Source organism: Apodemus sylvaticus, chromosome 3, assembly GCF_947179515.1.
Source record: "Apodemus sylvaticus chromosome 3, mApoSyl1.1, whole genome shotgun sequence".
NCBI lineage: Eukaryota > Metazoa > Chordata > Mammalia > Rodentia > Muridae > Apodemus > Apodemus sylvaticus.
Window position 1 is genome coordinate 77,679,608 of NC_067474.1, and position 14,673 is coordinate 77,694,280.

At 40.0% G+C, this 14,673-nt stretch overlaps 1 protein-coding gene across 3 annotated transcripts in view; it reads right to left on the minus strand.

The window, feature by feature from the left end:
- Astn2 (astrotactin 2) overlaps window positions 1-14,673 on the minus strand; it is a 989,271-nt gene that overhangs the window by 645,671 nt on the left and 328,927 nt on the right. For all 3 annotated transcript variants that reach the window (XM_052176645.1, XM_052176644.1, XM_052176643.1), the window contains one exon: window positions 7,634-7,741. In XM_052176645.1, coding sequence (XP_052032605.1) covers window positions 7,634-7,741 — 108 coding nt within the window. The remainder of the gene's footprint in view (window positions 1-7,633; window positions 7,742-14,673) is intronic.

A 14,673-nucleotide genomic window follows, 5' to 3' on the forward strand; every position in this document is an offset into this window, starting at 1 on the left:
GATAATTCCCTTTGCATGGTTAATCCTCACAATAGCCTAAGGAAGAGCAGAGATCCAACTAGCTTGTTCTCCATTAATGACAGTGGCTGCAGGCACAGAAGGAAAGGACAAGGCAGCTTCAGTCTGGCAGAGCAAGAACTGAAACCTGCACCTGCTAATTCTGAAGTCTATGCACACCCTAAAAGCAATGAGTGTTTTGTCTGGAAATAATTTCAAACTTATGAGACTGTGGCAAGGAAGAGAAGAGTTAAGAGCATCCATATGTCACTGCCTTACTCCACCTATTAGCATTTCATCTCATTTGCTTTTGTCATTTAAGGATGCTATTTTTAACCTTGGAAGAGCTGCTTTCCTTCTCGAAACCTTAGTTCCTGTGTGTACAATGAATTATTTGCATGAATTGTCTTTTGAACCGAACAAAACCCTAAAAATCACTTAGCAGTGAAGGTAGAGGACAGGGTCAAGGACTTTCATAATGTCAAGACATGGATTTTCATTTTCCCCGTTCTTATTTCTCAGCATTCGTATAGACATGGACTGGTACTGTATGCCTCTGATATCTCTCTTCCACCTTCATCCCTAAACTGCCAGGGATTCCTAAACTTTACACCTGGGCAGGTACAATTTTGTGGATGCTTCTCTATTTAAACACTCTACCTTTATTTGGGGGAACATACTCATCATGGCTTCTCACCTTAGACTTTTTACAGTCTCCTATCTCTAATCTCCAAAGCCTTTTCTCAGATATGGATTAAGCTTGTAGTCTCCATAGCTTGTCCTTTTCCTCTGAAAGAGGATTAAACTCATGGTGTGTTTGTGAGTAAGTGTGTATACATGTGTGTGTGTGTGTGTGTGTGTGTGTGTGTGTGTATGTGTTTGTGTATGGTGTGTGTGTGTGTGTATGTGTGTAAACATAAGGAAAATACCACATATCCACCCCTTTTCACACAAAGCTTTGTTTACAATTCAAAAGAGAAAATACCAGTATAAGAATCACCCAATCGTGGGGCTGGAATTATATGTCATTACTTTTTCTTACAGAGGGCCTGGGCTCAGTTCCTGCCACCCAGACAGTGATCCAGAACCATCTCTAACTCCAGATGAATGTTATGCCTTCTTCTGACCTACACAGGCACCAGACATTCATGTCATATACTTACCTATATGAAGGCAAATACTCATACAAACAAAACAGATACATCTAAAATTTAAAATAGTTATCAAATTAAAGCAAGCAACCAAAATGACAAGAAAAAATCAAACATGGTCATCCAGTCCCTACTTCTCATTGTTGAACTATTTAGAAATGCTTAGAAAAAGGGCAACAGATGGGGATCAGAAAGACCAAATCTCCAGAAGCAACTGAATATACAGAAAATGAGAATAGAGAAGGAGAGGGGTTTACTTAAGGCCTGATAGTCACAGCACAAGGGTAAACTTGGAATCCGATAGTTGAAAGAACTCAGCAACCTAGCCAGGACCACTATGTCTCCTGCTCAATGTTATGCCTCAGGCTGGCCACACATCTGTACTTTTTATTGGGACCTTCAATTATACCCTAGCTTATTTTGATCAATATCACTTCCAACGTTCCAACGTGAGCTGCAACCCAGGTCCCTGGGAGCTCATAGCTGTTCTGATGATGGGACATGACATAGTCTCTATTTCCCACATGGCCCAGCATCATGTTTAACCTGCATTTGTAAGTATCCAAAGTTATTAGTTTGAGCATGAGATTCAGACTTGATGAAACAATATCAAAGTCTTTGAATGATTAACAGGAAAACAGAGGACTTCAGAGGATGTAGACCTTCTAGAAGTATCTAAACTGGTCGATGGTGAGGTACTGACTTAGGTACACATCTCACTGTAGTCTAGTACTCCTTGCTTTAGGCAGTGCCTTTTCCAGCCAATAGGGCAAAATTCCTACCCAGTGTCAGTCTATCATTTCAGCTCTGTCGTTAACTAATTCTGTAGACTACTACCACAGCGGTATGCCTGTTATCTTCAATGGTTATTTACTTGACCAAGCACAGAACTGTTTGCTTGTCAAACAGACTCTTTAGACAGCACAATCTTATGAGGTCAGATTAATTTTACCAAGCACTATGAAATTTCCCACCTGTTTTCTAAACCAGATGCACAGGTCAGGCAACTTGTTAGATGTAGGTTTAGGGCAGCAGTGAGATAACTATGGCCTGTGGATAATTTTGGATCAGCATACTATGGAAAAACAAAGCTTTACTGGAGCACATTTATTTACATGTGTTCATTTATATGCAGTCTATGGGCATCCTTATGGAATGTCAGTAAAGGTGAGCAGTTCTAACAGAATGTACAGTCTGCAGGGCTGACCATGTTTACTAACTGGACATTTGCAGGAAAAGTATTGCTGATCCTATATATAGGAAATGCTACCACACACACACGCACACACACATGCACACACACACACACAGACACACACATTGTACAATCATCTCTTCTTATCTCTTTTTCACTGTCTACATTTCTTCATCCCTCACACTTCATAATGAAGTCTATCTGGCCAGCAAATCATCTATCCAAAACAGTCTTACAAATAGCTTGAATCACATCTTACAAATACATGTTTTTTCCCATAGATCCAAATGGCAAAATTGAGATGCTGTTGAGGTTGGTTTAGTTGGAAGCAGAGACTGTTTTAAATGAAGGTAAAAATATGAAAACAATGAATTCTTTATTGAACAACTCTGGGTGTTTATATTTATGGACTACTTCACAGTGTGAGAGATATTTTAAAAGCATTATTTCATACAAAGGGAAGTGTCCAGAAATTAAAATCCAAACCCAGAGTGATGATGTCTAAGCTTCCACTCAGGTATGGCTGAACTGAACACCAGTTCTATGTTTCTAATGAGAAATATTAACACAGAGAGCTATGTACCCATCACACCTGTTAAAGATGTTCCCTCTCCTCTTATTTCTTGGTCCTCCTTCAGAATCAGCCTCAGGTGTATACTGTTCTATCACAAAGACTCAGGCCTCAGTATAGCCCCTCAGAATGGCTCATATCCCAACTCTGTTTAAAGGACACATGTTTAAGAGTCCACCTTTCAACATCAATACTCATGTGCTCTCACCAATCTTAGGCATGACTCTCTCTGTCGAAATGAAGTGGAAATGAGGTAGTATTAAGTTTTCAGTTTCTCTCACCGGAAACAGGAAGGAGAAAGGAAGAGAAGAGTATACCACTTGTCAGAAATAGGAATGGGGTATAAATAAGAAAGGCATAGAGGAAAGTAGAGGCCACTATGCACAACTCATAATCACACCATTCACTGTTATTTCTCTCATTTACTTTTTGCATCATCCATTCACTCAAAATTGGTCCATTGTGGCCCATGCCTGCTTTTGGTGCTAGGGTTAACAGGTTGGACACTGTGTTCTTATCATCACAAAGTCTCCAAGTCTATGGAGAACATAAACTTACTCTGAAACACATAAGTAAATGTCAAAATATTATGGTGATGGCATCTATATAATGGGAAGACAACTGGATCTGTAAAGAATAAAAAAGGGAAATTATCTGTGGTGCAGGATGGCTCGGTAGAAGATGTCATTAAAGTGTAGATGTCAGAGTGTGTGACAGCAATCAGAACAGACGGGAATATTCCAAGAGAGGCTTGTGTGTGATGGTTTTGCAAGCCCGAAGCAGGAATATTAGAAAGAGATGTTGTATGATAATTGAGCAAGAAACTTTGGGAAATCTGTGAAAAAACAACTAAACAACAGCAACAACAAATAAATCACTATTTTGGGCTTAGAAATGAGTTAGTGGCCTATTTTTTTTAAGTCCTAAAGGCAAAAAGAAGGCAACCACGGGGATCTACTAGTCCTGCTGTCCTCAAAGAACCCTGAGATCTCTTTTTATTTTTTGGGCACTTCAAAGATGGCACTAGTCAAATGCCACACGCTTCCAGATTTGGAAAAAGACAGCACCGGTTTTATTTTTAAATGGATACAAAGAGGGCACAGTGAGTTAATATGGAGTCCCAAATGTTATGAGAGAGCCATTTCCTACAACATAGGGATTTGCTTTTCCTGGTATTTTTATCTTTCTCCTTGACTTCCTTATACTTCAGCTTTTGCTTCCAAGCCAGAGAGGCTCACATACTACTGGGCAGCTGTCAGGGAGCAGCTGACTCACTGCATTTGCTGAGGAGGAGCTTGGATAGCAGCCACAGAGGCAGGGAGAATACTGGGATGCTGGGGAAATGGAAAGTGAGAAGCACAGTCCACCTAGGTCCCTGAAGCCATCACTGTGGTCCTGGCACACACTCTAGAGAAACAGTAAATGGGAAAACCTTGGACAAAGGATTCAAACAGAGCCTGAAGCAAGCACATTTAAAAGATTCTCTGATGCATTGCCCAGAGAGAAGGGAGCTCCAAAAGAGGATTGGACCAGAGCCTGCCTTTCCTGCTACTGTTCCATGTTCCAGATAATGGAAGCCTAGGCAGGTGGACCTTCACTAATGTCTAATAGTGAGTTGCTAACTGATGTGAGATTCCCGACAGCCCTAGCCACATATTGGTCCTTCCTTGGTAGTTTAGCCTCTGTTTCAATATCTTTACTTCACCCTAACATCTGCTTAAATTCTTTTTAGATACTAGTTAATTTTGTTCTTCAGGACATTCTTCTAGACAATTAGTCTTATATCCTCATTTTCTTATTTTATAGTTCAGAGAAAGAATGCACAGGGATGCACAAGACACATGTTAAAATGACCCCAGTAAGTGTCTGGGCTGGAATTCAAACTCAGGGAGCCCAGAACCCAAGTTCTTAATACCATGTTCTGTTATTCTGGCAGCTCAGAGGACTCTCATACCTCGCCTGGTTCACTTTTGCACCATGTATTTTCCTCAATAATACTCTGAGTGCTGCAGACTCATCCAGTCCTTTGCTTAGTCTAAGAAGAACAGAGGGGGCCTTGGCACTTGTGTGGACAAATGCAGCACCTGAAGAATTCGACATTCAGCTCTAAGTGTACTTGGCTGGAACAGAGGCTTTGCCATGACCTTATCAACTTCACGTCTTCAACAGAATATCAGCAGTAGCAGCATCAGGAATAGCAACAAGACTGACAAGCTCAACAAGGCCAAGTGCATCCTCAACACTGCACCATGAACAGCAGTGTTACCTGCTTGTTTACCAGCACAAAGAGGAGAGACGTATGCCCAGGATCTCACATGAACTTCTCTCCTCATTTTGTTCTCTTACTCACACTCTGTTTTTCATTGTGAAGGAGTTTCACATTTTTATATAATACAACCTCCACATGGTTAAAAAGTATAAAACTTTTCCTTGGTTTTGTGTTCATGTGGTTGCCGCTTATAGCACTGGCTGTGGTATGTAAGTAAGTATGTATATATGTATGTATATATGTATGTATGTATGTTTGTATGTATGTATGTATGTTTGTGGTATGTATGCAAGAAGGGGAGAACAGACAGAATGAGTAAGTAGGAAATGGCTGAAGTAAAGAGCAGGAAATAAAGAAGAGGAGAAGAGAGAGTGAGAAGAGAAAAAAGAAGAAAATGTGGCAGGCGATGGAGACAGAAGGATAAGAAAGGAAAAGAAGCAGATATAAGAAGTGGGCAGATATCAAGTCAACACAGCACCCTGTGAAGGAAGAGATATATGCAGCAGAAACCAGAAATGCAGGAAGAAGACTGTGCTATTAGTGTGAAGCAAATGGCAGCAGAGAAGGAGGAAGTAGATTTGGCATTGCTTTGGCAAGCAGGGCTTGAGAGGGAGCAAGTAGACGCCACAGCTCTGTTCCTCACGCTATCCTAAGAGCACCGAGAGGCCTTTGGGAGTGTCTGGGGCTGTGGGCCAAATCTTTTATCTCAAATCCTGTTGCTTGCCTTTGCTTTTACTTTTTTAAGTTTAACTCCAATTTATAGGCTGCATGCTCAGTGATTAATGCTTTTCCAATTAGCTATAAATAAATAACCCAGTTCTGCTGAGGAAACCCACCATTCTCTGGTTCTAATTTTGGCTGTGAACTGAGGGAGGAGAAGACAGGTCAGGAATCATTGATCACCAGCTTCTAAATCTGCACTACCATAGATCCCAGAGAGCCGTTGCATGGGATGAACTGAGAAGCAGGACCTATTATTTGAAAGCTGTAGAGGTTGAAAATTCTTCCTAGGGAATGTAAGTAGAAATGCTTCCCATATGGAGCCGTTTTTATGATAAGTACCAAGCGTAGGGAGACTAGAATCAAAGCAATAAGAACTGAAGTGACATTAAAAATGTCCACCTCCATTTTGTCCTTACACCAAGTACTGTGATAATTTTTTATATAATGTGATAAAAATCAATAGTCAACTCTAAATGGCAGTTATAGTCATTACAAGGCCCATTCTACAGATGAAGGAATGTAAATAATTTGCCCAAGGGCAAAATGTATCCAAAGGTATGTGATTCACTACATTGCTATGAAAGGTCCATCATGAAAAAATGTTCCTAGCCCAGGCAACATTTCAGCTCCCTTTGGACATATCTGTAACCCACAAATATTAATAATTAACCATAGTTCTCAAAATGATGGTCAGTGCAAGGTGACAGACATGCCTTACCTATGATATTGAACCTTCCTTTCACAGAGTGGTCAAAGCTTGTCAATCTGTACTAGCCTTTGGACACCCCAGGGTCTCTTATACAAATACCACTTCTTATTGGCTAATTCCCCAGCCTTAGGTAAGAGAGGAGGTAATATATATATATATATGTGTGTGTGTGTGTGTGTGTGTGTGTGTGTGTGTGTGTGTGTGTATACATACACACACACACACACACCTCCTGTAATACAGTGTTTTCTTACATATCCTACCAAATCATAAGAGAGCTATGAACTTCAGCTGTAGGTGCAGCCTTGTAATGATTCTTTTTTTTTTGTTGTTTTTTGCTGGCTCTACTTTTTTTTTAATTTTATTCAATATATTTTTTATTTACATTTCAAATGATTTCCCCTTTTCTGGTTCCCCACTCCCCGAAAGTCACATTTGCACTAGCATTTTGATAGCCTTTATATTGACTGCCACTGTGTTGAAGGCACTCTTTAGTGGGTCACAAAATGCCTCCTTGACAGGGACCAACTACAGAACACTCAGATCTGGGGAAACAGTATGATGGACAAATGTTTAATTCTATCCCATGGAACCTATACATTTTTCACTTGAGAATATTCCCTTTACATTTTCACTCCTAAGAAATATGAAGTTAAATTACTAGATCATGTTAAGAACTGCCCTCCACCCATGGTTCAAATTACCCAGCACACATCTAACCTAAATCTGATTTACGTTTAGCACTAGTTTCCTTTCAATATGATTAGTTATTTCATTTCCTATACTGAAATTTCAATATGCATACATTTAAGGGAAATGGGTTCTAATTGGGGAATCATGTAGGTCAGGAAATAAGGAATGGAACAGAACAGGAAAGATTAAAGGTCAGCACTGTGATCAGTTCTGGGGATGCTAAATGTGCTGAAACAGATTTACATTGCCACTTATCACATAATCTGTTCCCTGGACTTTGTAAATATGTGTGGCAGGTCTGGAAACCTCCCAGGGACTCGATTACCTTTGCTGCGGCGGCGACTGCGATACTGCTCTGTGTAGAACGTCAGCTGTGTTTCATCATCTGCTTCTGAGCCTGATGTCCCCTTGGTTCTCCCAAAGCTGATCCCCCCTGCAGAGAAGCACCATCAATCAGTCAGCCTTGTCATAGTACCCTGGAAGCTTGTTAAACCCCTTAGCCACCCTGAAGACCCATGGTTCTATCCTTGAGCTTCTCCTGATGATTCCCCAGTGACATGAGAGTCTACATGATGAATGGAAGTAGCTGAGATTGGCAGTGAGGCAGATCTGGGTTCTAATCATGGTTCAGCAGTTTCCAAGCTATTCGACCTTGAGGTGCCTTTTCCCCTTTGTAAGCTCTCAGTTGTTTCTAAAACAAGGGCAGTAACTCTTAACCTCCTGGATTTGCTTTGAACAACTATGACATGTTAAAAAAAAAAAAAAGAGGACCTCAGTGTGTACTAAATAATGGAAACCTACTATTGCTACATGTGCTGAGATTAACTCTAAAAATAAAATTCTCCAGGCAACTTAATTTCAGATTCATTTCAACCACAGGCTCAGGATATGCCAGGCTTAAAGCCAGACACAGAGATACAAAGATAAATGCCTCTCAGCCCTTACTAGCCAGGGTATCATAAGCTAGTCAGGGGGACAAATGAGATCCTTAGGAGCCTTAAACCTAATTCATGGACTATGTATTCCACACAACACGATGCTAGGAATATGGGGAAGAGCAATTCATTTTAACATGGACTACCTAGGAAAGCTTTATGGAGGAGTTAAGATTTAAAGCATGGTTTGAAAGATAGATGGAACTCTGGCAGAAAAAAAGGACTTTCCAGGAGCTGCCTTGTGAAGCCTTCCTGAGGTCAAGGACTTGGGCAGATAGATATAGACAACATCAAATCCAGGACCAAGTCACAATGAGTTGTCCATGCCACACCACGAGAGACTTGAGTGCAGCACTAAGGGGTTATAGGGTGGGGCCTATTCTTAATCGTCACAGAAGTTCCCAGAGAAAGAAAATGAATTGGTTATATATGTGAATCAGAAAGGATACTCTAGGCACCCAGGTAGTGGGATGTGTGCCAGACTGAATGAGCAGCAGGAGGCACTGTGATGACCCAGAAGAACATGTACAGCATGGGAGAGGGACAGATACAGAGCGAATCAGAAAGGGAGATGAATATGACAAAGGCTACAGAGATGGATTCTGAGGAACATACAGGAGAAGAGTCATGATTTGTAGGCTATGAACAGGTGATTCCTCAAAGAACAATGCCCAAACACTAAGAATCCTTAACTCTGACTGGGAAAGTGAGTGAGTTACTTATTTTAATCTTTGTGGTTTTGAGACTTATATTTGCTTATTTTTTGTTTAGTTGTTAGGGAGTGAGTGAGTGAGTGAGTGAGTGACAGAGTCAAGTCAGGGCTTTGAGGTACATTTTTTTTTAACTTGGCTGACTCTGGCCTTAAAGTCTTGATCCACCTCTTCTGACACCCAAGTGCTGGGATTACACGCATGTACCATTATGTCTGGTACTACTTTCAGATGTTTGTGTTTTGACCTTTTTTTTTTAAAAAAAAAAAAGATAAGGTATTGAAAGATATAGATTAAGACACTGAGGAATTCTCTACTTAGAGAAGTGCTAAGGAGGCCAGAGATCCTGAGCATGGGGTGGGTAGGCAGGGGAAGGAGAGGTTTTTTAAAGAATTAGATTTCGGTTGTAGAAATAATAGACTATCTCCAGGGAGATTCAAGAATCTGGTAAAAGTAGTTTTTCTGGGTGCAGAATAGAATGACTGGAGAATAGGGAAGAGGGAGGCTACTCTGTCCTATGAATTTTTTGAATCTTTTGAATCAAACACCACGCAACCCATTACCTTTTTAAAAGTCCTACCTGAGGGGGGAAAGAAGCATAGATTAGAGGAAAATGTTATTCAATTCACTAAAGGATTTCACTCTGTAATTTCCTTGGGTAGGGATTTGAAATGGCATTCACTACACTGACATTACATTTGCAGATACCCTGTTCACAGCATGGTATTATACTTTTATTCATTCCAGAACTGTTGCTACAAGATTTGTATACATGACAGCATGACATCCTCATGGGGATATAGTCATTAGGGGGATGTAATTAACAGTTTAGATAATTATTCTAGTTTGATTTCCATGTCTGTGATCAAACTCTCTGAAAACTCAGCAAAGGAAATGGTTTATTTTTATCTTACAGGTTACAGTCCATCTCTGAGGAATGTTGGGCCAGGAATCCAAGAAGGAATTTGAAGCAAAAACTATGAGGAATGTTGCCTGCTGGCCCATTTACTGTCTTGGTCAGGCTCAAGTAACTTTTTCATGAATTCTGGTATCACTGACTTAGGGAATGGTACCAGCCACAGTATTCTGAGCCCTACTACATCAGTTAATAAGACAATCATGCACAGACACATCTATAGACAATGAATCTGATGAAGACAATTACTAAAGTGAGAATATTCTTTCAGATAATTCTAGGTTATGTTGAGAGTTCAGCAAGGACCATAATGAAGTAAAGAAACAAGGACGTGCTGGGTCAAAGCCAATTACTGGAAGAGACCTAGGTGCAAATCAGGAGAGTTATGCTTTAGGGCTCAGGTTTTTGCTCTAAATATGAGGTCTCTAGTATTCAAATTGGCCTCTATACTGAATAATTTTATGTCAACTTGATACATGTTAAAGTCATCTGAGACGAGGGAAAGTCAATTAAGAAAATGCCTGTATAAGACTGAGCTAGAGTCAAGCATATAGGGCATTTTCTTAGAGATTTATAGAAAAGGACTCAGTTCATTGTAGGTAATGCTATCTCTGGGTTGGTGGTCCTGGGCTCTGTAAGAAAACAGGCAGAGCAAGCCATCTAAAACAAGCCAGTAATCAACATATCTTCACAGCTTCTGAATCAGCTCCTGTCTACATGTTCTGGTAGTTTGAATTCTTGTCCTGTCTTCCCTCATGATGGACCACAAAGTAGATGCACAAGCCAAATATACCATTTCCTCCACAACTAGTTTTTTGGTCATGGTGTTTCATTGTAGCAATAGTAACCCCAACAGAGTCAGCCTCTTGAAACAAGTCCAGAAAAAACCTTTGAAAACAGTATTGGTCTATCATCAAGGTATCAAATCCTGTGTGATGGGCATTCCTTACCTCCTGCCATAGAAGGGTGGTGTCATTATGTCTACTTTACAGATGAAGCAACTAAGCTTCGGAAAAGAGAAGTGGATTAGTAATAATTGGTGAGGGGCTTTTCAGGTATGGAGAATAGCAATGTTTTTCAGTGTAGTGGACCATAAGGTTGAAGGACAGACACTAGTTCTCCTGTTTCCCTACTAACAAAGCATTTTCTTTTTGCTGTCTTTTTGGCATTAGTTGGGATGGAACCCCGGGTCTCATGTATGCTTTTGAAGTGATCTACCACTAAGCTATCAAAGATAGCATTTTCATGAATGAAAAATTACAAGACTGGCCTCAACTGACCTTTGCTACAAAATGTATCATTACACATGAATTTAGATGACATCTCATCAATTCAACTGAAAATAACAGCAGGGCTTGGAAGCAGCAGGAGACCCCAGCGCTACCAAATGAATTAGCCCATTGGAAATCTTTGACAAGGAGCTGCTAAGGACCTGGTGGAATTCTGGAAGTAGATGAGCAGCAGAAGTCCCCTGACTAGCAGGACTTTAAAAGTTATCACCAAATACTTTTACTGTCATAAAGACAAAACAAAAAAAAAAAAAGGAAGAAAGAAAAAGTTGGTGCTATAAAATGAGGACTTTTTCATCTACTGATTTATCATCCATAGAGAATTGAAGACATTTGATGAAGACATTGCAAGGACCTGGAGGAACAACTTTCTTCTGTCTGGTATGTTAAGGTAGCAGAGAAGAGGGGAATATTGCAGGGCTCCAGAATGTGGAGGCAAGAAAATGATTTTCTCTGCTCTGAACAGTGAATTTATATGGGTTACATGATTCAAACAAAATTCTTTCCCAGAGACAGGTGAGGGGAAGTGAAAGAAAAGCATTAGACAGTTCTAATAAGAAAAGTTAACATCACGTAGTACTGACTTTATGTAGGACACTGTCCTAAGCCTTTAACATATCCTGGCTCCTGTTATCACCCTGACACTTTACTTCTCATTTTCATGGATGAGAACACGAAGGCATGCTCACTTTTAGAAAGTCTGTATTCAAGCAACGAATCCACATGCTAAGCAGTGTAGCTTAGCAGGTCTTTTGCCGAATCCTATCATAGGAGCATGTTTTCTACTCCTCCCAGCTTCTCCTCTGAGGTTTGCAATAGTAACTCCCCAAAACTCTAATCAGCTTAGGAAGATATTAGCACTTATCCATTCTTCCATATGCCAGAGAAGACAGAGAACATGCCTTGTAAACTGCAAAGGATAATAGTTGCTATTCATCCTCAAACCTCCTCTGGATCCCTCCTCCCTTCTGCAGTATTAAACATTTTCAAATTGGAAACTGAGTTTCAGTAATACTACCTGCTCTCCAGTCTGTCTAGTAGACATATAATGTAAACCACATGTGTAAGTCTAAGTGTTGGTCATCTTGTGGAACTCCTAACAGAGGAATGTGGGTGTCTCTGACTCTTTTCTGTGTATTGGTACTCTTTTCTTCTTACTAGATTGCCCATACAGCCTTGATTGAGACTATTCATGTTGAAACTTGTTATGCCATGTTTGGTTGGTATTCCTGGCAGACCTGCTCTTTTCTGAAGGAAGACAAAGAAGTGGATCTGAGGAAGAGAGGAAGTGAGGAGGAAAACTGGGAGGTGTGGTTGAAATATATGTGAGTGAAGAATAAATAAAAACTCCAAACTGGGGCTAGAATGTGATATATAAGAGAAGAATAAATAAAAAAAATCAAAAAGAAATCCTATTTTTATTAGATATTTTATTTACATTTCAAATGTTATCCCCTTTCCATGTTTCCCCTCCAAAAACCCTCTATCCCATCCCCTCTCCCCCTGCTCATTAACCCACCCATTCCCACTTCCCTGACCTGATATTCCCCTACACCAGGGCAATAAGCCTTCACAGGTCCAAGGGCCTCTCCTCTCATTGATGTCCAACCAGGCCATCCTCTGCTACCCATGCGACTGAGTCATGGGTCCCACCACATATACTCTTTGGTTGGTAGTTAAGTTCCTGGGAGCTCTGTTGGGACTGGTTGGTTCATATTGTTGTTCCTCCTATGGGACTGCAAACTGCTTTAGCTACTTGGGTCCTTTCTCTAGCTCTTCTGTTGGGGAGAAGTGCTCTGTTCAGTGGTTGGCTGAGAAAACATTCTTTAAAAGATAAGACTGATGGCTGGTTCAGTGGTTTCAAGAACTGGCAGTTCTTCCATAAGACTGATATTTAATTCCCAGCACTCACAAGGTGGCTCATAACCATCTGTGACTCCATTCCCAAGGCATCCAATGCCTTCTTCTGATCTCAGTGGGCACTGAACACACATGGTGCACTGATACATGTTTGGCAAACATTAGTACAATTAGTGTCCTTAAAGTAGAAGTAAATAAAATATAAAATAGTAAAAATGGCTGAATTAAATTAATATCCAGGATATATTGCAACAAACGCATGAAAAATAACACATGAAAACACAAAAATCCACATGAAACATGTATGTGAAATCACACAAAAAAAAAATGTCAAGTCCAAATGTAACTAAATAAAACAACATTGAAATACCTTATATATTTTTATAATGAGTCTTCAAAACTGGGTATATATGCCATGTCTGCTACACATTTCCATGTAAACAATCTTTATTTCATGTACCCACTACACTGGAGAACACATTTCTATAGGAACTTGTTCAACCAATACTTTTCCAAAGAATGATTAGAGCCAGGACCTGGGCACCAGAGAATGATGATTAAGCCATACCTCACATAGATTGCTAATATTTGTATGTGTATTACATTAAAAAAAGGTTAAGATAAGATCCCATTAAACAACAATGCTCCATTTGTTGAAAAGACCATCATTTTTCCACTGGATGCTTTCATCTCCTTTGTCAAAGATCAAGTGACCATAGGTGTGTGGGTTCATTTCTGGGTCTTCAATCCTATTCCATTGATCCGCTTGCCTGACATTGTGCCAATACCATGCAGTTTTTTTTATCACTATTGCTCTGTAGTTAAGTTTGAGGTCTGGGATACTGAATCCCCCTGAAGTTCTTTTACTGTTGAGAATAGTTTTAGCTATCCTGGGTTTTTTGTTATTCCAGATTAATTTGAGCATTGCTCTTTCTAGCTCTATGAAGAACTGGGTTGGGATTTTGATGGGGATTGCATTGAATCTGTAGATTGCCTTTGGCAATATGGCCATTTTAACTATATTATTCCTGCTAATCCATGAGCATGGAAAATTTTTCCATTTCCTGAGATCTTCGATTTCGTTCTTCAGAGGCCTGAAGTTCTTGTCATATAGGTCTTTCACTTGTTTGGTTAGAGTTACCCCAAGATACTTTATGCTGTTTGTGGCTATTGTAAAGGGTGTCATTTTCCTAATTTCTTTCTCAGTCTGCTTATCCTTTGAGTATATAAAGGCTACTGATTTGCTTGAGTTGATTTTGTAGCCAGCCACTTTGCTGAAGTTGTTTATCAGCTGTAGGAGTTCTCTAGTAGAGTTTTTTGGGTCACTTATGTATACTATCATATCATCTGCAAATAGTGATAGTTTGACTTCTTCCTTTCCAATTTGTATCCCTTTGACCTCCTTATGTTGTCTAATTGCTCTAGCTAGGACTTCAAGAACTATATTGAAAAGATATGGAGAGAGGGGGCAGCCTTGTCTAGTCTGATTTTAGTGGGATTGCTTCAAATTTCTCTACATTTAGTTTGATGTTGGCTACTGGTTTGCTGCATATTGCTTTTACTATGTTTAGATATGGGTCTTGAATTCCTGTCCTTTCCAAGACTTTTCAATTGGAGGTCAGCATGCAGAAGAATGCGAATCGATCCATTCTTAT